General features: G+C 56.0%; 1 protein-coding gene across 2 annotated transcripts in view; it reads left to right on the forward strand.

Moving 5' to 3' along the window:
• ADAMTS2 (ADAM metallopeptidase with thrombospondin type 1 motif 2) overlaps positions 1-26,308 on the forward strand; it is a 225,565-nt gene that overhangs the window by 146,732 nt on the left and 52,525 nt on the right. For both annotated transcript variants that reach the window (XM_051833769.3, XM_051833770.3), the window contains exon 5: positions 16,357-16,440. In XM_051833769.3, coding sequence (XP_051689729.3) covers positions 16,357-16,440 — 84 coding nt within the window. The remainder of the gene's footprint in view (positions 1-16,356; positions 16,441-26,308) is intronic.

Here is a 26,308-nt window from a genome sequence, read left to right on the forward strand (position 1 = left end):
CGCTGAGGTGCCAATCCCCCAGCCTCCCCCTGGAGCACCCCTGTTGTCTGACAGGTGCCCAGAGCAGCCCTCCTCAGGGGCCCATTCCACGCCCCCTCCCCAGGCTCTGCTAGACTACATCCTGCGTGTTGCACCTTGGCCCCAATCCCCTCTGCTCTTGGGTTCCTGCCCTGCAGCGCTCTGAGCCGGGCCAGCCCGTCGGCCATACACTCCTCCTTGGAGGCCCTGCATGGGGGGCTCTTTCTTCTCCTGCAGCCGCAGCCCTTGAGGTCTCAGCTCTTCCCTGGGCTCGGTGGGCCTGAGTGGGGTCAGAGGCTAGGAGCTCTCAGCCATGGTTCTGATTGATGTCTTTTCCGGAACTATAACAAAACCCCAGGGGTGGGGGCTTTGGCAAAGAAAAGAGGGCCATTTGGCTCCCAGTTCCGGAGGCTTAAGGGCCTGGGGCCAGCGGCAGCAGCACTGGGCTGGGTGGTGCCAGAGTGGCAGGAGCGTGTGTGGGTAGGAGAGGGTCCACGGTGAGACGGGACGCCAGCCAGACACCTGTGGGATGGCCAGGCTGCCTCCTGAGCGCTCCTTTCTTCCCTCTGGGGCAGCTCCTCCCGGGCCTGCTGGTCTCTGCGTGGACATCCTGGCCACCTTGCCACAGTGCCACAGAGCTGCCAGCACATGGGCCCCTGGGCGGGAGCCACGTGGAGACCACAGCAAGCCCTTGGAGAATGGGGTTTTGTCGCCCAGCTGTGTGACGGGGCTGTGAACCCTGGGGCAGAGGCACGGCCACCCGGCCCTGCTGAGGACCCAGTTGCTCCCACAGCTGGCCTCCCTCTGCCCCCATTCTGCTCCACCCTCCTGCTTTGTCCTGGGCAGCAACCTCCCTGGGTGCTCCCTGCCGGGCTTCTCCCAGCGTGGGCACTCAAGTCCCGTTTGGCCCATCCTGCTGCCCACTGCCCGGGTGCTCCCGGGCAGAGCTGAGGTCCAGGCCTTTGAGCATCCCTGATCAGAGTGCTGGTTCGAGTCCTGGCTGCTCCACTTCCAATCCCACTTCCTGCTAATGTGCCTGGGAAGGAAGTAGCTGATGGCCTTTAGAATGAACCAGAGGATAGAAGATGTCTCTTTCTCTCTCTCTGTCCCTCTGCTTGTCAAATAAATAAATCTTAAAAAATAAATAAATAAATAAATAAATAAATAAATAAATAAAATTAGGAGCCGGCGCTATGGTGTAGCAGGTAAAGCCTCCGCCTGCAGTACCAGCATCCCATATGGGCGCCGGTTCGAGTCCAGGCTGTTCCACTTCTGATCCAGCTCTCTGCTATGGCCTGGGAAAGCAGTAGAAGATGGCCCAAGTGCTTGGGCCCCTGCACCAATGTGGGAGACCTGGAAGAAGCTCCTGGCTCCTGGCTTCGGATTGGCACAACTCTAGCCGTTGCAGCCTATTAGGGAGTGAGCCAGTGGATGGAAGACCTCTCTCTCTCTGCTTGTCCTTCACTCTCTATGTAACTCTGACTTTCAAATAAAATAAATAAATCCTTAAAAAATGAAATGCATAACCCAAGAATATAATCATTTATTTTCTTTACCAGTTATGCACTGTGGGTAGCCGTGTGTGCCGTGTGGCCAGCGGTGCAGTCGATTAGTTCACACCAGCACTGCCACACACGCAGGAGGGGCACACTGAGCTGCAGCCTCAGGGGCCGGCTGCGACTCCCCTAAGTGGTAGTTTCCAGCCCCATCGTGGTCTGGGGGGACCACCGCCACATCTGTGCTCTGTCATTGACAAAGTATTGTCTGCACATGTCTGTGATATGTTAACATTAAAAAAATTATTTATCTAGAAGGCAGAGTTACAAAGCAGAGATAGACAGAGGGAGATCTTCCATCTGCTGGTTTACTCCCCAAATGGCCACAAGAGCTGTGGTTGTGCTAGGCCAAAGCCTGCAGCCTGGAACTTCATCCAGATCTCTCCTACATGGGTGGCAGGGGCCCAAGCACTTGGACCATCTACTGCTGCTTTCCCAGGTGCATTAGCAGGGAGCTGGATTGGAAGTGGAGCAGCTGGGACATGAACCGGCACCCACAGGGGATGCTGGCATCGCAGGTGGCAGCTTATCCCACTGTGCCACAGTGGCAGCCCTAGCATTTTTAAAAGTGAAGTCTATCTGTGCCAAGACTTCAAGAAGTATAAAGCGTGGACCCAGGTTGCCTGCTCCTGTGTGGCTTATTGCATCAAATGGAAGCACTCATCTCTGTCTTCAATACAGAGGAACCCAAGGCCTCAATGCGGTCCCGAAATTTGGAGCTGCACTCACTTCAGATGCGAGCCAGGCTACGTGGTTGGAGACAGCCAACCCCTACCCTAGCCGGTGTTTAGCCTGCTGCTGCTGGGAGCACACACCGGGAGTCCTGCCAGAAACCAAGTGCCACTTCTTTTGGGTGGCTAACTTTTTTATTTTTATTTTTTTAGATTTATTTATTTATTTATTTGAAGGGCAGAGTTACAGAGAGGCAGAGGGAGAGACAGAGAGCGAGATCTTCCATCAGCTGGTTCACTCCCCAAATATCCACAAAAGTCAGGGCTAGGCCAGTCCGAAGCCAGGAGCCAGGAGCTTCCTCCAGGTCCCACATGTGGGTGCAGGGACCCAAGCCCTTGAGCCATCCTCTGCTGCTTTCCCAGGTGCATTAGCAGAGAGCTGGGCCAGCAGTGAAGCTGACTCAGCACTCCAACATGGAAGGCCAGTACCACCAGCGCCAGCTTAACCTGGCTGGGGTCCTTGTGTTTGGAATGGAGGTGTCACCTCCTCAGACACGCTCTGAGCTTCACAGCATCCCACAGCCCCTTGCAGCCACGCTTTGCCTTGCTGTCTTCAGCCCACCAAGCCCCTGTACCTGGAGCAGCCCTTCCCTGAAGGCCATCTCAGGGATCTCCCACTGGGCCCGAGCTCTACCCTCAGCCCACCCCAGCCTTGACCTGTGAGGTCACGTTAGGGGTTCTTTACAGGTGATCGGGTGAGCTGGCCCTAGCAACCATCTTAAAACAACTAAGCAGGAAGAGTGGGTTCCTGGGCAGCTCAAGTTTCTCCAACCGTGTCGACTGCTTGGGAGACTTCCTGAGCCGCGCAGCCCCTCCTCTGCTGGGACAGACATGCACCCTTGTGCCCTTTGACCCCCACCCCCACCCCAGAGCCTGGGGACGGTCCTCTGAACCGCGTGTTCCGTGTTCCAGAACGACTTCTGTTGAATGAATGATTGCTCTCCATGCCGGGGCTCAGCTAGTTTCCTCTTTCCTAATCTAATGCGGAAGTTGGCCTGCACTCCCCACACCCTTGCCAGTTTGCAAACAATCAGGAAGCAATGGTGCAGTTTCTCACCGGCTTGCGAGACACCGGGGCCGCGTGGTGCCGGAGAGGCAGGCAGTGGTGGGACTGGAATGTTCTTTGCTGGTCGCAGGGGAGAGTCGTCCCATGCAGTAGCCGCCCAGCCAGCCGCAAGGCGTCACCCGAGCCCCCTTTCACGTGTCTTTGGCTCTGTGTTCAGAGAAAAACATCTCTGAAACTAGATGCTAAAATTGGAGTTCCTGAAGTTCAGGCGGAGGCAAGAGGCCCCCCAGGCACCAAGCACCGGGGACACCGCACAGGGTGGAGAATTCTGAGCAAAAGCTCCCAACCTCCCCCACAGCCTCCCAGGCCCTTTGGCCTGCTGATTCTGTGGGCCACGGGGCGGGGGGGGGGGGGGGGGAGGATGTTCCTGGCCCTGTTTCTGTTCCTCATGCTTGTCCCGGTGGCCTGAGAGCCCGCCACACATGCCACCCAGGGACACGGCCGTGGGGGCCAGTGGTGTGCGTGAGGGAAGAAGGCAGGGCGCAGGGCATGGGGATGCTGGCGGGAGCCAGGCAGGCGGACCTGGCTGTGGCTGCAGGAAGTGGCAGGCACTGGGGCAAAAGGTGAGGCCTTGTGCTCCCCCGCCACCGCCCCAAGATGTCCTGGGTTTCATTCACTTGTGGTTATGCAGGAAGAAGCAGGCCCAACTGTTGCCAAATCTTTTTTTTTCCTCTGAGAAGCTGGAAATCCAATTTTCATGGGAAAGCTAATTATTTTTCAATGTGAGCAACAGATTGAAATTAAGAACCTGAAAGGCACAGGTGGATCCAATATGACTCAGAACAACTCTGCTGTGTGGGCGGCCGGCTGCTTCCTTGGTCCTCTAGGAAAGGGCGGCTGCTTGCAGGTGGTGGCACCCCCCCCGCCCCCTCCCCCCGCGGCTGTTGTGAGCCTCTCTCGGGCTGCACAGTGGAGTGTCCCAGTGTGCGCTGTCCCTGGTCACTCGCAGCAATCCCTGGGCTCTGGCCCAGGGCCCCATGGTTGGCACTGGGCTGTGGATGTGAGAGAGAGGTACCTGACACCCAAGGGGCTGGGTGCAGAGGAGGGCAGGGCAGAGGGACAGCCAGGAATTACGCTCACAGGAAAGTGGCCTGGGAGCTGGGACAGGACCTCTTGGACCAGGGCCGCTCCAGCCACCGCTCACCCCAGGGACTCCCACAGTGACACAGCTGGGCAAAGATGCTCTTCGTGGTCTCCCCGCACTGCCCCAGCCGCCGGGGTCCTCTCTCCCTGAGATGCCACCAAGGCCCTGAGGGACTGGTGTGGTGGTGGTGGTGGTGCCTCTGGCCAAGGCATGGGTTCTCCCAGAATCCCCCAGGGCATGCTCTCCCTGCCACCGCTCCTGCCAGCGTCTGGACAGCATGCGACCTGGCGGCCTCTCGCCTCCTGTTTCCATGAGCCTTCCTGTGTGTCCCCTGGGCTGCCCCAGTTACGTGTCCTCCGTCCACAGAGTGGCGTGCCCTCCTGCGCCGTCAAACACACAGCACCTTTAAGAGAGTGTTTCCTGGGTGCTGGTAATGCCCCCCACAGAGCCCTCACTCCACAGGGTGGAGAGAGGCACAGAGCCGTAGAGGGAACGCTGCGGTAGGGGTCCCCTGCACCCCCATCCCTGCCGTGTGGCGTCCCCCACCCCACCCCAATGACAGCTGATGCGGGAAGCCTAGGAGCAGCCTGTCCTTGGCCTCCCCTGGGGAGCTGACGGTTGTCAGAGCGGGAGCTGGCGTCCCCATGGACAAGGAGGGCCAGGCACTGTCACTCCTCGATGACAGTTTGAGGCAGCTGTGTGGCTTGTTGCGAGCAGGCTCCAGCAAAGAGATGACAGCTGAGCCACAGAAGCAGACAGGACGCGCCGGGGAGGGCTGTCACTCCCGCCGCAGCGACCCTGGCTCCTGCTCCCTTGCCTGGCGGCTCTGGGTGGTGTTTCTGGGCTGGCTTAGGGGCTCACATAAGGGAACCACAAGTTTCATTTCAGATTCAGAGAGGGTCTGCCTGCCTGAGTTTGCTTTGACGGTGAAAGGTTTGGCACATAGCAGGTATCTTTTGAATGAATGAGTAGATGGATTCCCAACCCACAGACTCCTGTAGAAGACACAGATTCCACTGGTCAGTGAAGTCGCAGGACCACCTTCTGTGTGCCTGGGCTGGACACCAGAAGCCCCAGGTCCCAGGGACACACAGTTTTTCATCTCAGCAGGTTTGCGAGTTGCTCCCTAGAGTCACTACCCTGATGCCTCCCGCGCCCACTCCCATGAGTGATGAGCCTCTTGGTTTCTCTGTGCCTCGCTGGAGGGACAGGATCATGGTACTCACTTGCAGGGTGCACGTGGGGAGGAACCGGCATAGCCCTTGGAAGGGCAGAGCTGACCGATGAGGTGCAGCCGTTGTCCCTTCTGCCTGTGGCATCCGGGAACGAATCCAGCCCAGCCAGCTCTGGATCTCGGGAAGCTCTCGGCTCTTGTGGGGGAAACACACGCCCACTCTCCCTAGCATAGTGAGAAGGAGACCTGGGCAGCCAGAGGCAAGGTCGGGGCACCCTCTGCCCAGCCGGGGAGAGGGTCATAGCGGAAGGGACTTCTTGAGCTGAGTGGTTACGGATTGACATTTCCCAAGTAGCAGGGTGAGGAAGATGTTGTGGCCTGCAGAGGGAACAGCGTGTGCGAGCTGGGGGCCCTGCATGGGGAGTGGGGCCTTGGAGGCTGGATGGCTGGGTTGAAAGGGAGCTGAGCTGGGGCCTGGTCTTGAAGCTCCCGGTCTGAGGAGAGGCAGACGGGCAGGTGGTTCATCTCCCAAAGACCAGAGAGGGCACTGTGCACCTGGGGACAGCATCTGAGTTAGCATAGCTCCCTGGGAACGTCGCGTCGTCAGAGTGTACGTCCAATGGAAGCAGTGTGGTGGTCAAGATGATAGCGTAGGGGACGAGCGTGGGCACCACGGCCGTGGGCAAGGTGCTGGTGATGATTCAGGCACGGGGCAGCCCTCATGCTCCCTCCCGCCGTGTCTGGCAATGAGCCACACGCGTGGGCTACCCCTCTGTGGCCCTTCCAAGCTGGAGCAGAAATGAACAGGAGGCCTGGGATGGGGGTGCTGGAGCCTCCAAGGCAGCAGCCCCCTCCTGTTGGTTCTGGGCTTCCTGTATAGCTGCGGGGTGGGGGGAAGGGACAGGGCGTCAGGCTCTCTAGGTGCACCCATGCATTTTCTTCTCTGCCCCAGCCCTGGCTCTGCACTCCTCTCCAGGAGGAGTGAACCATCCAGGGCCCAGAGGTGGCTCGTGCGGTCCTCGGCTGTGGGCGGAGGAGCGGGGACAGGGAGCAAGTCTGGTGTGGGAGCTATGGTGCAGGGGGGCAGGAGTGCAGGGGGGCAGGGGCTGGGCAGTCAGACAGAAGCACCTCTGTCCTGGAGGTTGCCACACAGCCTGCAGGGTCTCACTGCCACCAAGGGGTGTGGTTGCAGCAGGGAAGCGGGGAGACCTCTTCATTTTGCTGTTTGCTGAAGATTCCTCACGGCCCCTTGCCCTTGCACGGGGCACAGAGCCAGGTGTCAGTCTGTTGTGGTGTCCTCCGCCTCTTCTGCTTCTATGTCTGCACCTCCAGGGTCTCCCCCTGCCTCCTCTTTGGGTGGGTGGGCATGCCAGGGCCCTCAGGGCAGTAGGGAGGCCGCCCCAAGTCCTCTCGGCTTTTGCTTCAGGCTGGTAGTCTGGTGTGGTTTCCAGGCTGCTCAGGTGCATTGGGCCCCTACCCTGTCCGAGTCCTGTGCCTTTGCTGCGCCATCCCCTCCGCGGCCTCTCCAAGTTCACAGCCAGTTACACTCCCCTGTCCCAGTACGGGCATGGGGTGGCACTAGGTCTTGCTTCTCAGGGCCTCTCTCTGAAAGGAGACTCCAGGGTTTGCACCCGGGTCGGTGTGGTCAGGGAAAGCCGCAAACTCAGCAGAGTGCCGGTGACAGCCACAGGCACTGCCAGCAGCAATCAGTCCCAGGCTGCTTGAAGCTGGTGACTCAGACAAGAGCCCCCGGGGGATCCCCAGATGCACCTGAGCTTTGGCTGCCCCAGGGATGCTGTGGCTGTCTGGGGCTCCAGGAGCTACGGCTCAGCTCCAGAAAGCAGCCCGGGGCCTCCTGCTGTCGGGTTCCCGCAGACCCTCCTGGGTGGGTCCTGGGTGAAGCCCAGGTGGACCACGCGGATTTCCAAGCGCAGCTTCTGCTGGCTGGCCTGCCTTTCATCTGGTGCCTGTGTGCTGCAGCTTTTTTTTTTTTTTTAAGATTTATTTATTTATTTGAAAGTCAGTTACACAGAGAGAAGGATAGGCAGAGAGAGAGAGAGAGAGAGGTCTTCCATCTGCTGGTTCACTCCCCAGTTGGCCAGAGCTGTGCTGATCTGAAGCTAGGAACCAGGAGCTTCTTCTGGGTCTGCCATGTGGGTGCAGGGGCCCAAGGACTTGGGCCATCTTCTACTGCTTTCCCAGGCCATAGCAGAGAGCTGGACCGCAAATGGAGCAACTGGGTCTCGAACCAGTGCCCATATGGGATGCTGGCACTGCAGGTGGCGGCTTTACCTGCTTCGCCACAGAGCCAGTCCCAGCGCTATGGATTTTTAAGACATTACGGCCATCAGCATCTTATTTTTTTAAATTTATTTGACAGATAGAGTTAGACAGTGAGAGAGAAAGACAGAGAGAAAGGTCTTCCTTCCGTTGGTTCACCCCCTAAATGGCCGCCATGGCCGGAACTACGCCGATCCGAAGCCAGGAGCCAAGTGTTTACTCCTGGTCTCCCATGCGGGTGCAGGGGCCCAAGCACTTGGGCCATCCTCCACTGCCCTCCCGGGCCACAGCAGAGAGCTGGACTGGAAGAGGAGCAACTGGGACTAGAACCCGGTGCCCATATGGGATGCTGGCACTTCAGGAAGAGGATTAACCAAGTGAGCCATGGTGCTGGCCCCAGCATCTTATTTTTTATCCCATGTTTTCCCCCAACAGAGATAAGAATTCAAAGCAGAGGCTTAAATACAGTGCACAAATGAGAGCAGGATTTATTTTAAAAGAGAGAATGAATGTGCAATCACGTGTGAGTGTGGGCCACCCTGCACGGAGCGGCCACGTGTGTCAGTTCTTTTTATGAGGTAGGGGGTGGTGTCCTAATTGAATATGCAAATGAGGTGGAGTTTGGGGTGGGGGGGAGGGTTTCTAGGCACCTCCATGTGGAGCTTAGCGTCCAGGTGGCCATCTTGGCATCTCCTTCCTGGTCCTGCATGAGACACAGGAGCATCATGGGAACACGGGCAAACTGGATTGAAAGGTGGTGGTGGGGGTTGGAGTTAAAGTGTGGAATTACCCAGAAATTAAGGAAGCAGATCTTCTACCTGTATTTATTCCTACCTGAATCCCTTGCTTAGCTCCCTCCCATCAAATCCTGAAAACAAATGTGAGCAGTGAGGATTATCATTAATTCCATTTCACAGGCGTGGAGACTGAGGCCCAAAGTCATAAGACAGGATCACAGTGGAGCTCATGGTAGGTGTGACACCTTCACTTCTGCCACACCCCCTCCCCAAATTCAGGAGAAGGAGAGGGCCAGCTTCTTGGCCGTTGCTGTTTCAGTGGTGTCCTGGTTACATGGTTGCCAAACACTTGCTGAGCCTCCCTGGGTTCCAGGCCCTGGCCCAGCTTGTTTGGGAGGGGGCTGCTCTGGTCCCCTCCCTGGGGCACCTGCAGTGACATCCTGGGTCCTGTGCCTGAGAGGGGGCAGGAACAGATTTCGCTCATGTTCTTGCCCTGGGTGTTGCAGGAGGGACTCTCACTGTCTCAGCCCTGCTGGTCCTTCCCCTGTGCATTTCATCTGATACATCCTGAGCAGTGGTCAGGGTCAAGTTTACTCTTGCCTTGCCGCTGAAGATGTGCACAGGGATGTTTGTTCTCAGGATGCACCTTGGCTGCCACGGCTTCTCTGCACCTGCGCACAGAGGAGCACAGCCCTCCCTGGAAGCAGGCATACCTAACTCTCGGGCTTCTGCTGCAGCCCCCTTCCAGGCCTCCACCCGGGTGGGCCTAGCCTGGCCTCTGGAGGGGCCACAGAGGCCTGGAGCAGGCTGTGCATCCTCCTCCCAAGGCCTTCAGACTCCGTGCCAGGTTCACTCCTTCCCCAGTAGGCCCAGACTGCCTCTAATTGCCCAAAGCTCCGCAGTGGAAGTGGGAACTTTCCTAAATGTTGGGCGAGGGGTGGGAACCCCAGCCTCCCTGCTCCTGCTGGCCTTCCTGCCTCCCTCCTCCACTTGGAGGAGAGACTCCCCTCTGTCTGTCCTAGGCCACCTTGGGGGGGGGGGGCCTCCCCGCGTGCCAGTGGAACTCCACCTCGCACAAGGCGAACTTTTACATTGTCATGCAGAGCCGCATCCTTCCTTATTGTGGATTCCAGAGCGGAGACTTGGCTGCGTCTTTGCATAAGCAGAAGAGGCATTACAATGTATTTCCCCAAACAAGACAGCCCTTGGCCTCTCAGCAGGGAAGGTCTGCGGCTTTGAACATTTTCCCCAAGGTTTCAAGATTCCAGGATCAATTTCTCAGACGTGGCTCAAGGACATTGTCGGGGGCTGCCCCTCCCACTGCGGTCTGGGCGGGTAGAGCAGCTTCTCCCCAGCAAGAGGCCTTGAGGAGGGTGGGGGTGGGGAGCAGGGCTGGCATGGGGTGGGGGAGGAGCAGCATTTAGCTGGGGGCCTCTGTTAGGGGTCTTCACAAGCCTGCATCACACGTTTTGTCCATTTCCTATTATTCTGCATCCTCCAAAATGCCCTCAATCCCCCATTAATTCAATACCTTTTTAGTGAGCACCTACTATGCGCTGGTGGACATGGCTGGGAACGGTTGTGCTGGGGGTGGGGAGAGCATGGCAAAGGCCCTGAGTGGGGACAGGCTCCCGTGCAAGGAGCAGCCCAGAGGCAGCAGGGCTGGCTCCTCCCAGCCTTGAGGTTGTGCTGGGGTGCTCCAAGTGATGGTGAGGATTTTGCTCCTTGGAGTAACTGACTCCCTCCTTGGAAACAGATTTATTGCTATGATTTTTTTTTTCCTTTCAAATGCTCTCCAGCTATCTGAAGAATTTGGGGCTGGAGGGGGAGAGAGAATTCCAGGCAGAGGCAGCAGGAGAGGGCGGCAGGCTTTGGGAAGGAGGCCGACCTGCAGCCTGCAGCCAGGATTCCAGGGATGGAGGAGGCAAGGTGAGGCAGGGCCAGCGAGAGGGGCTGGGCCAGCTTCTGAAGGCACGGGGAGCCACTGGCCGGTTAGGCAGAGGGAGGAGTGGTGGGGAATGAGGAGGAGGGAAGGGGGCGGGACGCAGGTGCGGCCCCTGGCCCCCGCCTTGCTGTCTGAGAGAGGAAACAGAAGGAGGGGGTGTGGAGACTGCCTTCTGTCTCCTGTCTCGTTAGGCCACCTCTGTCAGCTCTCTGCACGGCTGCGGCGGCCGCTGCTATTGAGGATGCACTGGGGATTTTACTGTTGAGTTCCAGGGGTCGCTGGCCCAGGTGGGCCCTGGGAGGGCCCCTCAGCTTCATCTGAACGGCACCATGGGGACCAGGAGCAGCGGGACTCTGGGACTGGGGGGGGGGCAGGGATGATGGTGTGGGGTGGGGAACAGGCCTTTTCACAGCCTCCTGAAGCTGGTGGGGGGAGCTGCTTGCCAGGGATGGCGGGGGGTGGTGGTGGTGGTGGTGGTTTGTGAAGCATATTTCTCATGCCCTACAGGTATCAGGTGTGGAGATTGGGAGGTAAGACAGCAGCAGGCCCCCTGGTCCCTGTGTGTGGTTGGGGCCACCTGTGCCCCACACCCAGGGACAAGGAGACAACCCCAGCCAACTGCTCCTGGGAGGTGGGTTCTGAGGCCTGGCTCTGCCTGGGGGTGACTGAGGGGAGGGCTCCTGGATGGGTTCCCCCTACGCCGGCTGAAGGGAGCGAGGCCCAGCAGCCGTGAGGGGGGCCAGGTGCAGAGCAGGGACCCTTGGCTGACAGAGGAGCAGAGGTGTCCCAGGAGAGGAAGGAGTCGCAGACGCTGGCGAGCAGGACTGAGGAGACCTCGAGAGCAGGCCATGGCAGGGTCCGAGCAGTCTGCCCGCTCCCCGCCTGCTGCTGTGGGTGTTGCAGGTGCCCTCTGGGGCTCCTCCGTGGCTCCCGTGGCTGACCTTCGGCCACCGAGGCTCCTGGAGGGCCAAGGTGAGGGCGCCCCGCCCAGTGCCCCCAGGTCGGAGCCTCCCCAACTCCTGGGCCCTGACACACGGGGCTCTGGCCACCTGGCCGCTGCCCTTGCAGCAGGATGGGGCCTTGGTCTCAGGGGCTTGGAGCTGAGCTGGGTGGGGTGGGGGTGGGTTCCGGAAGCAGGCTCAGCCTTGCCCAGTGTCCTTCTCCCACTGAGCAGGGGGTGCCAGTTTGATGTCTTCTTGCATGGAATCCCACTTAGGAGGCCTCACCGTGCCCTCTTCCCCAAGACCAGGCCTCAGCAGCCCCCCTCCCGGTGGCGGGACCCCCATGAGTCACCAGGACCCAGAGACCTCTGACTGCTGTCCAGAGCTGTTTCCAGCTCCTGAGCATGGTCCAAGTGCCTGGATGTGGGTGTCCCAAGAAGCAGCTTAACCCTACACCAAACACCCCTTCCCTCCCTGCTTCTGACCCCAGGACTCTGGCACATGCTGCGGCTTCTGTCAGAAGTACCAGTCCCGCTTCGCCAAGCTAACTTGTTCACGTTTCTCAGCTCTCGCGACATACAGGCAGCGCCAGGCAGTCTCCCCAGAGGCATACTGTCTGGTTTCCCGCCTGTCCTGCAAAGCTGCCTTCAGCACTACAATTCCCTGGAGCTGCTTTCATTGTGCCTTCTCTGCCCCCCTCTGCTGGGTCTGCAGAGGGCCTGCCCTGGGCCCTGGGGGGCGGTGGGCAGTGGGCTCCCACTAGAGACCAGCGCTGACTTGGTTTGAGAAGTCCCGTTGAGCAATGGAGAGGGGGCTGTCGCTGGCCCGGGGTTTGCCTGTTGTGGTGGTGTCAGCATTTACTCACTCGGGGCTGCCTTTCCTGATGTTGCCAGTCCTGGCCTGCGGCAGTGGGGGGTCAAGCACTTCTCCTGTTCAGGGCCTTAAGAGGACTTTGCCAGGTGGGACAGAGGTTAAGCTGGGATCCAGGCCTCGTCCTTGGCTGCATACCCAAATGCCCCGGATGCAGGAGTTAGAATAACCGCAGCCGGGTTCTCGTTGTGCTGCGGCCTGGCATTCCCTGACCAGGCTGCCCACCTGTGTAGTCCTCTCGGGAGGGCCTAGCTTTCTGAGTCACGTGGGCAGAGAGAGGGGCAGCAAGCTCCTCGGTGTCATCCCACAAGGGCACAGATCCCATCCTGGGGACCCCTTCCTCAGGAGCTCAGATTGCCTCTCAAAGGCCCCCACTCCAGGCTGGGGACCCCTGGGGTCAGCAGAGCGGTACCCCCTGGGTGCCCCCTGAAACTGGCTGGTGCCACCCGCCAGCAAGGTGCTTGGGCGCTGGCACCTGCTGCGCACAGCTGGGAGCTGGCTGCCTCCTTCCCATGCTATGCCTTTGGTCTGTGCCCTCCCAGGTCCCACCCCGTGGCTGGGGCTCAGGTCATGTCTGCTTTTTTGCTCCTTATGTGCGATCAGGGTGCTTTTACCTTCTGTGGGCTCAGCCCTGGCTGGAACAATGACCTTCGTGGTAGGCCCTGGCCTTTCTGTCCTCGCCTGCCTCTGCCCCTCCTGGCTCAGCTGAGCCTTGCCCTGGTCATGGTCACGGCCATGGCCTTCTTGGTGTCTACTATGACTTTGAGCCAAACTCCGGGAGCCACACTGACCAGGCTTTGTGTGCAACAAAGAAAATGATACTTTAGGACAACTTAAAAAAATCCTCTTCCCTCTTAAGAAATATTGGCTTCTCGAGCCATTATGTATCTCAGTGTAGAGCTGAGCGACATGGATGTCTGTGTCTCAGGTTGTGTGCATCTGCCTCGCGGACCTCCCGGGGAGCGGCAGGGCTGCATGGTGTAGGACTCACCTCTACTAGGTCCTTCCTTCAAGCTCTCATAGACATCGGCCCATTGCCCAAGTGCAGAAAGTCAGGTCAAACAAGAGCTGGTTCTTGCAGATGGAAAACCATTATCCCGATGTCACAAGGGGAGATGGCCAAGCCTCCCAGAGAGTCCGGGAGCCCTCCCTGGGGGGCTCCACTTTGTCAGCCGCAGGTGCCAGGTGGGTACCGGGGCATCTGGTAGACCCTTAGGATCCGCACTCACCCTGTCCCTGGACCTGTGCCAAGTCTATAGTCATGGTACAGTCTGGGTTCCTGCAGGTCTGCTCAGATGCTCATTACCTACAGGAAGTGTATGTGGCGGGGAGGGGAGGGGTAGCGGGCCATAGTGAGAAGCTGGGTCTACTGGTGGAGAAGCTCCAGGAGGGACTGTGAGCTGGGGGTCCCACCTGGGGCCTGGGGTTCTCGCCAGCCCTGCCCCTGTCACCTGGTGCTGTCTCTGTCTACAGCAGCGAGGACAGAGCTGCTGTGCTCCGTGTCCGTCTCACCCATCATGGCTTCCTGTTCCTCCTTGGCACTCCGATTGCCCAGGTGTCTATTTGTAGACAGATGACAGCTACTGTTGCTCAGGTAGAGAAGTTGAAATTGGGGTTCGGAGCGTGCATGGCAGCATCTGGGGTGGCCTGACTCAGAAATGGCCAGTCAGCACCCTTGGGCTGGACTGGGGGGGCCCTCCATGCAGCAGTGGCACACATGCATCTGTCCTTTCCTGAGGACCTGCCCTGGGCACTGGGCACACAGGGAGGGAGAAGGTAGCTGATGCTGCAGCCCCCAGAGCCCTGGGCTTGATACGAGCCGCTCAGGCCCTGGGAAGGGACTGCTAGGTGGCCCCCGTGGGGAGAGGGTTTGGTCACATGGTGAAGGAGGTGGCCCTGAGAGGCTGTGTCAGGGAGGACCCTGCGTGTGCCAGGGGCATGCTGGGGTTGAAGGAACATCAGAGGGCAGAGGCCTCTGCGGAGCCCAGCGTGGGGTCGTGCGGGGACGGTGATATGCGGAGTGGGAACTCCTCCAGCCATGCTGCCACAGATCCCTCAGTACCCTATGAGACCCGCAGCACCTGCTCCAAAGAACATTTCCAAATGTAGAAAGTGAAACACACAGGAGTAAAACAGTGGTAAAATACAAAGAGGCCCCTGCACCCACAGGTTATGCCTCTGTGGATTCCACCAACCACTGATCGAACATATGTGTAGGCGGCCGACGTCGTGGTGTGGAAGGTTAAGACACTGCTTGCAACACTGGTATCCCATATGCAAGCACCAGTTCAAGTCCCAGCTGCTCCACTTCCAATCCAGCTTCCTGTTAATGCACCTGGGAAAGCAGCAGTGCTTGGGCCCCTGCCACCCACGAGGGAGACCTGGATACAGCTCCAGGCTCCTGGCGTTGGCCTGGCTCAGCCCTGGCCTTTACAGCCATCTGGGGAGTGAACCAGCAGATGGAAGATCTTTTTCTCTCTTTGTCTTTCCTCCTCTCTTTGTCACTCTGTTTGAATAAATAAAATAAATCTTTTTTAAAAAGAAGATAGCTTTTTAAATTTTTATTTGTAAATATTTATTTATTTATTTATTTGAAAAGCAGAGTTACGGAGAGGCAGAGGCAGAGAGAGAGAGAGAGAGGTCTTCCATCTGCTGTTTCACTCTCCAGATGGCCACAACAGCCTGAGCAGCGCTGATCTGAAACCAGGAGTCAGGAGTCTCTTCTGGGTCTCCCATGAGGGTGCAGGGGCCATCTTCTTCTGTTTTTCCGAGCCATAGCAGAGAGCTGGATTGGAAGTGGAACAGCTGGGACACAAACCAGTGCCCATATGTGATGCAGGCACTGCAGGTGGTGGCTTTACTCGCTATGCCACAGCGCCGGCCCCAAAGATAGCTTTTAAAAATTGTATCTGTGGAGCTGGTGCTGTGATGTTGCGGGCAAGGCTGCCACCTGCAGTGCTGGCATCCCATATGGGCACTAGTTCATGTCTCTGCTGCTCTACTTCTGATCCAGCTCTCTGCTAATGCTCTTGGGAAAAGCAGAGGAAGACGGCTTCAGCCTGGCTCAGCCCTAGCCATTGGTGACCATTGGGAAGTGAACCAGGGGATGGAAGATTTCTCTGTGTCTCCTCTCTATATAACTCTGCCTTTCAAACAAATAGATAAAAACACTGCATCTGAACTCCACATGTACAGACTTTTTCTTTGTCCTCACTGCCTAGACAATACAATACAGTGTAGCAACTATTCATATGATGTATTCATATCAGATGTTGTCAGTCACCTAGAGATAATTTAAAGTCTAGGGAGGCTGTGCATGGGTTATATGCAAATAGCACACCCATTTTCTCTGTGTGTGTGAATTTGGGTAACATTGAGGTTCCCAGAACCCTCCCACCGTGGACACCCAGGGATGGCAGTATGTGAGCCACAGCTACAACAGAACAGGGTGATACAGTGATGTCAGCTCCTTGGTAACACCTAAACACCAAGACCTGACTGGTGTGGGGGTCGGGGGAGGGACTTCAAAGCAACCCCCAGCCCCAAGAAGTGACGCAGCAGCCACCAGCAGCAACCCTGCAGCGATTCTGCTGGGGACAGTCCCGCACCGCCTGTGTGCCACCCCTACCCGCCCTGGGCTTGTTGTTCATGCTCATCCTTGAAGGAAAGACACGTCTTGGTCTGAGGCAACAGCAAAAACGCGGCTCCGTTTGCCTGCTCATTTAGGGCTCCGGGAGGAGAAGAACTCCCAGCTGGGACTGGGGGTCACTCAGAAGGCAGCAGCAATCCCGGCAGATGGTGGCGGCTGCGGGGTGGGGGGTGCGGTGGTGTGTGTGTGTAATGTGTAGGGGGAGAGAGGGGAGGGCCAGGGTGGCAGGCGATGCCCTTGCTAAGCCACAGCAGGTCCGTGGGTGGGCCTGCGGCTCCTGCTAACGAGCCCTGGCTGTCTTTCAGGTCAATGAAATCTACCACGATGAGTCCTTGGGGGCCCACATCAACGTGGTTCTGGTGCGCATCATCCTGCTGAGCCACGCAAAGGTGAGTGAGCCTCGCAAGTCCGCAGCCGTGACCGCTGCCCCGCCTCCATCAAGAGTGTCCCTGCCTGCCCAGGCCACCCTGCTGCCCCGCTGTGGCCCCTGGCTCGCCAGCGCCTGTCCCCTCCAGCCTTTGTCTTACATGTAGGAATGGGGAGGCCCACATGGGGACACGACTGCCCCTGCTGGGGAGTTTGTCACTCTCAGGCCCCCAGAGGCAGGCGCGCCGCGGGAGGCAGAGGGAGGCCGCGGGTTCTGTGGAAAGGACCGGGGGTCCAGGCCAGACTGGTGGTCTGTGTAACTTCAGCAGGCCCTGGAGGGCCTGGGGCAGTGGCCCCGAGTGTGAGTCGGGACTGGCTGGTTTGTACATGGAGGGCGGCTTGCTGGAATTTGCTGTGTAGGAACTGGCTAGTCCTGGGAGGGACTGTCCCTCCAGGGTCAGGGAGACCCCCAGAGGTCAAAGCTTCGGGACATGTGGCTACTCAGCCCTCACCTAGCCTTTTGCCAGGGCCTTAAATCTCTGCACTCCTCTCCTCCTGCCTTGGAGCTTGGCCCCCATTGCCCCACCGACACCCTTTTGGCCCCGCCCATGTTCTCTTGCCCCGCCTACCCCTCTTGCCTCGCCTATCTCTTGGTCACTCCATCAGTAGGGCAGAGGGGAAGTGCATGTGAATACAGAACCCATTTCACAGACAGGGACACTGAGGCTTCCTGGTGGCCACACTTACTGTTCAGGCAGTCTGCAGTCTGACTGCATTCGGTGCGTGGGGAATCAGAGCGTGATTAAGACCGAGTACATCAAGCAGGGCACGTATGTCATATGTGAGGGGCTCCATCCCAAGCTCAGAGACTGAGAAAGGAGACCGTACATTTTGACAGTGGCTGTGATGGGTTCATGCCGCGGGATGAGCCATTGAGCTGGTCCTGCGCCATTGTCCTCACTCCAGGGAACAGTGGCTCTGAAGTGAGTGAAGGCGGCATGGGTGGGATGCTGGGTGTGGGTCTCTACGCACGGCAAGGAGAGTGCACACCACACCAAGGAAACCGCTGGAATGATGGGGAAGTCGGGGCCCGCTGGTGCTCTTCAAGGCCTCCGGCAGCTTGCGAGTTAAACGGCACAGAAGTGTAGACTAGTAGCACCAGGGGTCTTCCCGGCGGCTGTGGAGAGTGTGGGGTGGGAAAACTCTGCACAGTTTCAAGGCTTTTTCTTTTCTTTCTTTCTTTTTTTTTTTTTTTGCAACAAAACAAATGTACCTTTTCATTCCACTTGCCCACAAACTTTGTGGTATTTAAGATTTATTTATTTGAAAGGCAGAGTTAGAGAGAGAGAGAGAGAGGGAGAGACAGATCTTCAATTCCACTGGTTCACTTTCCAAATGACCACAATGGCTGGGGCTGGGGCTGGGGCTGGGCCAGGCCCAGGCCCAGGCCCAAGCCCAAGTCAGGGACTCCATTCAGGTCTCCCATGTGGGTGGCAGGGCTCCAAGCACTTGGGCCATCTTCCACTGCTTTCCCAGGCATGTTAGCAGGGAGCTGGATCAGAAATGGAGCAGCCGGGACTGGAACTGGTGCCTATATGGGATGCTGGCATTGCAGGCTGTGGCTTAGCCTGCTGTAGCACACTGGCCCCTCCCACAAGCTTTCAAATTAGTAAAATCAATAGATCAGCCACATTTCTCCTTGCCATACAGAAAGAAGATGCACTTTCTTCTGGAGGAATCTCATAGAACTCAAAGTATACAAAAGAGATTTAGGTCGTAAAGAAAGGATCTGAGTTGTATATAGTAGGAACCATTCAGGCCGTATTTGCTGAGCAAGTGCTGTAGAACTGGGGGTGAAAGCTTAAGTCCATTTGAAAATTAAGCAAAAAAAAAAAAAAACACCTTGTAAGAAGGAGAACATTGGAACTTCAGCAGTAAACAATTTGGAAAACTCATAAAAATGGGAGCACCACACAGACCGTACTTAAAAGTCCGTGGAAAAGAGAATTCAAAGATAACTGATTGTGGTGCAAAAGAATATGGAAATCCGTGCAGTTTTTTAAAAATACAAATTTCCCATGAACTCTTTGAAGACCCCACATATGCATGTACTTCACATTTTTGCAACAAAATACAATCTTCCAATGCCATTTCTTAGGAACTTTTTGAAGCACCCTGGGTCAGAACCTGGGGTATTGCTGGAGCTATCTTCAGAGGCAGATTTCACAGCCACAGACCCAAAACCTAAGGAGAGCAAAAATAAAAGAACGGTTCAGAAAAAGTGGAAATCACTGAATTAGAAAAATAGAAAAAATGGGACTAATCAAGAAGAGAGCTTGGAGCAAGCAAATCTCTGACATATTTAATCCAGAAATGAGAGGACACATGAAGTAGACAGCTGCCTCAGTCCATCTGGTTCAGTAACCAAAGAGTCATCCAATGGTGGATCAAAAATACTTTAAGGGGCCGGCACTGTGGCATAGTGGGTAAAGCCGCTGCCTACAGTGCCAGCATCCCACATGGGCACTGGTTCAAAGTCCCAGCTTCTCCACTTCCCATCCAGCTCTCTGCTATGCCTGGGAAAGCAGTAGAAGATGGCCCAAGTCCTTGGGCCCCTGCACCCACGTTGGGGACCTGGAAGAAGCTCCTGGCTCCTGGCTTCAGTCTAGCCCAGCCCTGGCTGTTGCAGCCATTTGGGGAGTGAACCAGCAGATGGAAGATTCTCTCTCTCTCTCTCTCTCTCTCTCTCTGCCTCTGTAACTCTGCCTTTCAAATAAATAAATCTTAAAAAATACTTTAAAAGGAAGCAAAACACTGCATCTGTCCTGAACGTGCACAGTTCCACTGTTCCCTGGCCATCACAGGAGAATGCTGTTTCAGGCCCTGTAAGGACTCAGAGAAGACTGAAACCTTGCAGGAGGATGTGTGAACGTTCTGTGTTAACACTGGGCCGTTATATTCAAGCGACTCAAGCACCACGGACGTTGGTATCTTTGAGAATCGTGGAGCCAAATCCCCCACAGATACCGAGGGTCAGCAGCAGTGTGGCTGTTACAAGACCCTCCTCCTGGCAGAAGGGAAGTGTTTAAGACCCTCAGCCCAGCCGGCTGGGTCTGCAGGGGAGGCCCTACCCTTCCCGTCACTGAGTTGTCTTTGTCATGGGAGCAGTGTTCAGTAGAGAGCCAGCTGATCCAGTTTACATTTCTTCTTCTTTTTTTAAGATTTATTTATTTATTTGAAAGGCATAGTTACAGAGAGAACACCTGCTGGTTCACTCCTCAAATGGTCAGGGCTGGGCCAGGTTGAAGCCAGGAGCAGGAGCTTCATCTGGGACTCCCACATGGGTAGCAGGAGCCCAAGCACTTGGGCCATCTGCTGCTGCTTTTCCCAGGCGTGTTAGCAGGGAGCTGGATTGGAAGAGAAGCAGCTGGAATGAGGACCAGTGCCCATAAGGGATGCTGGTGCTGCAGGTGGCAGCTTTACCTGCTCTGCCATAGCACCTGCCCCTCCAGTGTGTATTCCTAAGCAAGATTCCTGGGCTGCAGCCTGAAAGTGGCTCAGGAGGCTGCTTCCATCATCAGTGGGAGGACGATGGGGCACTGAGGGATGGCCACGGGATGGAGAAAGGCCAACAAACCAGAGCCATCAGGAGCCACCTGCAGAGACCCTCAGTGCTGGGTGAGGAGGGGCAGGGACATAGTGGGTGGAATACGCTGACCCCTGAGAGGAGAAGCCGATGAGCCGGAGGTGCCTGGCGCCAGCCCAACCAAGGAGGGCGTCCAGGAAGAACCGGAATGTGAGGCAGAGAGGAGAGGCTAGAAGTGCTTGTTTGGGGCTTGCTGAGTGAAAGCAGCTGAGAATGAGGTCCTGGAAGTACCCCCGTCTCCACTGCAGTGGCAGGCAGAGCCAGGGAGTGATCAGCTGTCGCTGGGTTTGTGAGATCTGAGAAGCAGGTAACAGATGGTGACTTGGCAGCTACAGTCCTGCTGAGAGTGGGAAGAGGAGCATGCTGGCGGAGAAGGGCTCTGCATGGCTGGCTGTTAGGCTGCCAGTCGATGTGGCCGCAGGAAGATGCGTCCTCTGGGCGCTGTGCTGCACACGTGCGCCTGAGTCTCCAGGAGGCGCATGGGGCCACATTGTCTCCACGGAACCCTCTCTTCGGACCCTGAACATTCTGCAGAGCTGGCTTTGGGAAGTGCAGGCTGGGGGCAGTCGCGGTGCAATGGGAGCTAAGAAAAAGCTGGTAGACTCATCTATGTGGTTCTGGAAATTCTAGACAGTGACGTGCCGTGAAACTGTTATTGGACAAGAGCAGACAAGACTGCAGTCGTTCACTGGTAGTGGGGCCTGGAAGACCCCAAGGATAAAGGACAGCTTGTAGCACTGATATGGGAGGGAGCCCGGGGGGCTGCCAGGTGCAGTCTTGTCACTCAGCCGCAGGGACGTGTTCTGAGAACTGTACTGTGGGGCAGTTCTGTCGTTGTGGTAACACCACAGCATCTCCTTGACACGAGACAGGTGTGCCAGCACCAGGAGACAGAATCCTACAGACCGCCGCCATGTGTGAGGCCCATCAGTGGTGGAAATTATATTATTATAAAATATCTGGGATAACCCTAGTAAGACAAACACAGGGCCTATAGGAAGAAAATCGTGCCTTGTTAATGATGGGGCAAAAAATGAAAAACATGAGTGAGTGAAGAGACGCAGCTGGCCCTTATGGGAAGATTGGATATAATAGAGATGTTGATTTTTCCCAGAATAATAATTGGAAATTTGATGAAATGACTCCAAGGTTTATCTAGAAATATGAACCATCAAGAATGGCTAGAAAAGCCTTGGAAGCCAAGCAAATAAAGAGATTTAATCAAATGTCTTATAGAGTGAGGAATAACTCAAATAACACTGTATTTGCATAAGAATTAACATATAGGTCAGTTGAATTAAACAGCTAACTGCAAATACCCACCAATATATAACCCAGCATGAGGTAAATATAAATAGAATGGGTGTATGTAATATAAATAAATATGATAAATATAAATTTAATACATCATAAATTAGATTATCATGAATACAATCCAGTAAAATATTAAACTACTGAAGCTACACAAATCTAGACAAAATATATTGGCTATCAAGGACTTGCTATGCACAATTCCAAGAGAACGTACAAAGGGGAACAGAGACATATTTGAATACAACTTGAAGGGCCGGCGTTGTGATGTAGCAGGTAAAGCTATGTGATGCTGCCATCCCATATGGACACCAGTTTGAGTCCTGGCTGCTCCACTTCCAATCCAGCTCCCTGTTAATGGCTTGGGAAAGCAGTGGAGGATTGCCCAAGTGCTTGGGCCTCTGCACCCACATTGGGGACCCAGATGAAGCTCCAGGCTCCTGGCTTCGGCCTGGCCCAGCCCTGGCTGATGCGGCCATCTGGGGAGTGAACCAGAAGATGGATAGTCTCTATCTCTGTCTCTCCCTCTCTTTCTGTAACTCTGCCTTTTCTAAAAAATAAATCTCTAAAAAATATATATGTACCCCAAACCAAACTTTGTATGGAGGAGCATGTGAGTTCACATTCATCCAGGAAATCAGGTAACATTGTTTTATTTTTATTGTTTATTTTTTAAAAGATGTATTTATTTACTTGAAAGTCAAAGTTACACAACAAGAAGGAGAGGCAGAGAGACAGAGAGACAGAGAGACAGAGAGAGAGAGAGGTCTTCCATCTGCTGGTTCACTCCCCAATTGGCCACAGTGGACAGAGCTGCGCTGATCCGAAGCCAGGAGCCAGGAGCTTCTTCTGGGTCTCCTGTGGGTGCAGGGGCCCAAGTACTTGGGCCGTCTTCTACTGCTTTTCCAGGCCACAGCAGAGAGCTGGATCAGAAGTGGAGCAGCCGGGTCTTGAACGGGCACCCATATGGGATGCCGGCACTACAGGCGGTGGCCTTACCTGCTACGCCACAGCACTGGCCCCAGGTACCATTGTTTTTAAGCACCAACCCTGTTAAGGTTCAGAAGAGAGGTGGCTGTGGGTCTGAATGAAGGGGCAGGCCCACTCTGGGGTACTGAAGAGAAGTGTGTGCAGTTCCAGAAGGAAGTGAGATGGAAGTTAATGCTGTCCTAAGATACACTTCTGAGGGTTTATCCCTCAGCCATTATCACCGCTGTAGACAACCCACAGTGCACTGTTTTCTACGTGCAAACAACAGAAACAACCCATATCATACAAGGATCGGGCTCCAGTTAAAGAGGGGCTGTCGCATGATGGAACTTCAAGCTGCTGACCAACTGCCTTTTCCAGGCGTGATGCGTGGCCTGGGATTGGTTGCAATATATAGCTCAGTTTGTTGTTCGTTTGAAAAGAGAGATAGATGTTTACAGCATGATCTCAATGTTGTGCACAAATATTTACATAGAAAAGACTAGAAGGAATACATGAAATATTCGCAGCGTGTGTCACTGGGCAGGCTAATGACTTTTTAATCTTTTTCTTGTGGTTTACTGATTTTTCTTCACTTATGAAGATAAATGCGTTCTTTTATAAGGGAAGCAATGCATTTTTAGCTTATGGAAACCTAGTTTATTTTTTTTAATTTATTTTATTTGAAATGCAGAGTTACAGAGAGGCACAGCGCTGGACCCTAAACCTAGTCTGTTTTTTTAAAAATCCTTGAAAAGTGTGAGGATCCTGATAGTGATACACTCCAGTGCCCTGGTCTCTGGTGCTGGGCCGCGGGGCTGAGCTGTGCTAAGCATTTCATTCCTGGCCTGAAGGAAGACGCAGAGGGGAATTCAGGCTTCTGCGTGGCACCTATCTCTGCGGTGGTCTGGGGACAGCTGGGCAGCTGTCTGCATCCCTCTGCCTGGTGGCTCGGATCTGCCTTCTCTGCAGCCAGGTGCTGTGTCGAGAGGGTTCTGCTATGCCTGGGCCACACCGGCACCTTCCCCTGTTGAGTGGGGAACACAGGCAGTAGGCCTGGGACCCGTTTTCAGGGTGCAGCCTGCTCTTCCCGGGGACCAACTGGGGACACACACAGGTGTTTCTGGATCCCACTGCCAGCACAGCAGGGCCCGCAGTCCATTGTGGGCGATGGTGCCACTTCAGCAAGGCCAGGGCCTTGTCCCTGGAGCAGAGAGAGGACACAGATGGAGCAGCGCAGCCCCCCCTCCCGACCCCGCTTCCTGCTGGGAACAGGGCTTAGGAATCTGTGAGGATGAGGGGGTAGGAAACAGGGACCCTGAAGCTGGGCATTAGCTTTCAGAGCTGAATGCACACAGAGCCTCTGCAGACCCAGACACAGGCCACACAGACAGCCTGAGACCCTGCTCGTGGCCACTGAGTTGTGGAGACAGGATACTTCCAGGGTGTGAGCAGTTGAGGGGCCCAGGCCACCCCAACGCCTCTCTGCAGTGTCTCCACTCTGCCTTTTGGAGGGAAAACACACTGCCCGTCCCTCTGCTGGCCCCTGAGGATCCCACCAGGGCTGCTGCTTTCCTTTCATTGCCCAAAATGTTCTGGAACATTCTAGATCTTTGCTCCTACTCAGCATGTCTCACTCCATAGCTTGCCCACCTTATTCTACCCCATCCTACTCCACCTGCCTCCTTGGCCAGGCCCTAATCAGGCCCAGCAAGGCCACAGTGTGTATGTGTGTGTATGGGAGGGGTTATGGGGGCTCATTGGGTCTTCTGTGTCCCAGGGATTCCAGGAGCCACCACCATTGGTCAGCTGGGTATTGGCCATGAGAATGCCACAGAGCCAGCCTGCTCCTCTTGTCCTTTTGCAAGTGACTCCTGAGTGCCTTAGGGTGGACACTGTGGAAGAACAGGAGGGAAGTAGCAGAGCACGTGGTGCTGGCCTGCTGCACCTGGAGGGCTGAAGAGGAGATCTTGCCCAGTGCAGGGGTATAGCACAGAGCAGTAGGAGCCAGCAGTGGGAGCACGTGCCTGGCCGTAGGCTCCACTAGACCCAAAGGAAAGCAGTTCTGAGCCACAGGGTTTAAGAGCCCTGTTTGTGGGAAAGGAGGTGCAGCTCCCCCACCCCGTCTCACCCGGGCAAAGCCTGGGGAGCAGGGGGCAGGCAGAGGGCGCCAGCTGGCCCGAGGTGCACCTTAGTGCTGAATACGGGCCCAGGACTCCAATTCCTAATTCATCAGACAGCAATAATTCCATGAAGTACATTTAAAATGAATTATTAGAAAGGGCAACTATGACAAAAACCAAGATATACAAAAGCCCCAGTCCCTCTTTTTTAATCTGAGGAGGAGAGAGACAGAGAAAGCAAGTGCTCCCACCTGCCAGTCTCCCCCTCAATACCTATCATGGCCGGGGTTGGGCCAGTCTGAAGCTGGGAGCCAGGAAATCAATTTGGGTCTCCCACGTGGGTGGCAGGGACCCAGCTACCCGAGCCCTCACTTGCAGCCTCCCAGGGGTCTACATTAGCAGGGAGCTGAAGCCAGGAGCCAGAGCTGGAACTCGGACCCAGGGACTCCAATATGGGAGGCTATCCTAATGCCCTAACCATTGGGTTAAATACCTACCCTCTAGCCCTGACTATTTATTCTTAAATTCCTCAGACCTAAACCCACTCCATCCAGTTGCTATTAAAGGTTCTCATTTTAGCACTTGTCTCCTATGGAAACAGTTTGTGTCTATTGGTCTCAGGCTATACTTTGCCCAGTTGTGGCGGTGCGGCCCTGAGTTCGAGTCCCTGAGCTGTGTCATGCAGGCGGCAGATGTCTCCTGGGAGCCTCCCAAAGCATCTGGCCTGCAGGGAACCCCAGGTCTCCTGAGGTGCGTGCGCCAACCAAGAGAGGCTCAGGTGCTCCCTGTCGGGTCAGCAGAGCAGTGAAGAAGATTCTAGCAGAGCGGAAAACCCCGGAGGAGCTCAGGCATGGTGCTGGGTGCAGACCCTGGGTACAGCGGGCAGGCAGGTGACTCCCAGGAGGGCTCTCTAGGGCAAAAGGCACAGTGTCTGTGGCCAGGGGGTGGGCTCTGTTTGTGCTGTTGGAGGAGCAGCGAAGCCAGAGGCTTCTAGATGGTACTCTGGGACAGAGCCTGGCTTGAGTGAGCACGAGTTCTGGAGACCTCAGTTCTGTGCAACAGCGAGGCCCCCTGGCTCTGCGTGAATGGAGCCTGAGAAGCCAGGGTGCCTGTGGCCAGGCGGGCATGGGCCATGTGCCCCCAGGGCCTTGGCTCCTGCTGCCCACAGAGAACCTGGTGGAAGCAGGCCAGCTCCCCAGCCCTCTCCCGGGGCCCCAGCAGGCTCCAGCGGGGGTAAAATTGGCAGCACTTGTGTTGAGTGACATGTTGTTTGTCTTCCAGCTCATGAGAAGCCTCTGAGTTATCTCAAGTTTGTCCTAAAACAACATTTTTCTCCATTACAACAAAGCAGAAGAAAAGCGATTATCTTATTTTATACAATATGCCATCAGCCAGGGAGCTGAGTGCCGGCCGTGCTCCGGGTTGCATAGCAACTGGCTTTTCAATTGATTTTTTTGAGAAGGCACCAAAGCTACTCAACTGTTCTCATTTTAAATACTTCCCAGGCTGGGGAAAGTGACCAGCAGTGGCTTGTGGACAGTCAGAGAGGGACGTGAGGGGTCTCACACCACAGGGGTCTGGGTCCCAACCCCCACAATGATGGGAACCCTGGTCATCCTTGGCCCAGTTCCCAGCTCCCAGCTCAGAGCCCCTGGGTCCAGAGAAGGCCGGGGAGGCACTGGGGGCCTGCCACTGACCTTGGCTGGTTCGGGTGTGTGCACGGCCATCCCGGGAATCCCTGCCAGCAAGCAGCCCGCAGGTCCCGGCCTGGTAGGGCTCGCTCTTCACAAGGGCGGGCAGGTGGGCGTCCTTGGGCCTGTTGATTAAGGGCATGCCTCCCAG

This window comes from Oryctolagus cuniculus, chromosome 6 (assembly GCF_051225735.1).
Source record: "Oryctolagus cuniculus isolate XC-2025 breed Fujian yellow rabbit chromosome 6, ASM5122573v1, whole genome shotgun sequence".
In the NCBI taxonomy this organism is placed as follows: domain Eukaryota; kingdom Metazoa; phylum Chordata; class Mammalia; order Lagomorpha; family Leporidae; genus Oryctolagus; species Oryctolagus cuniculus.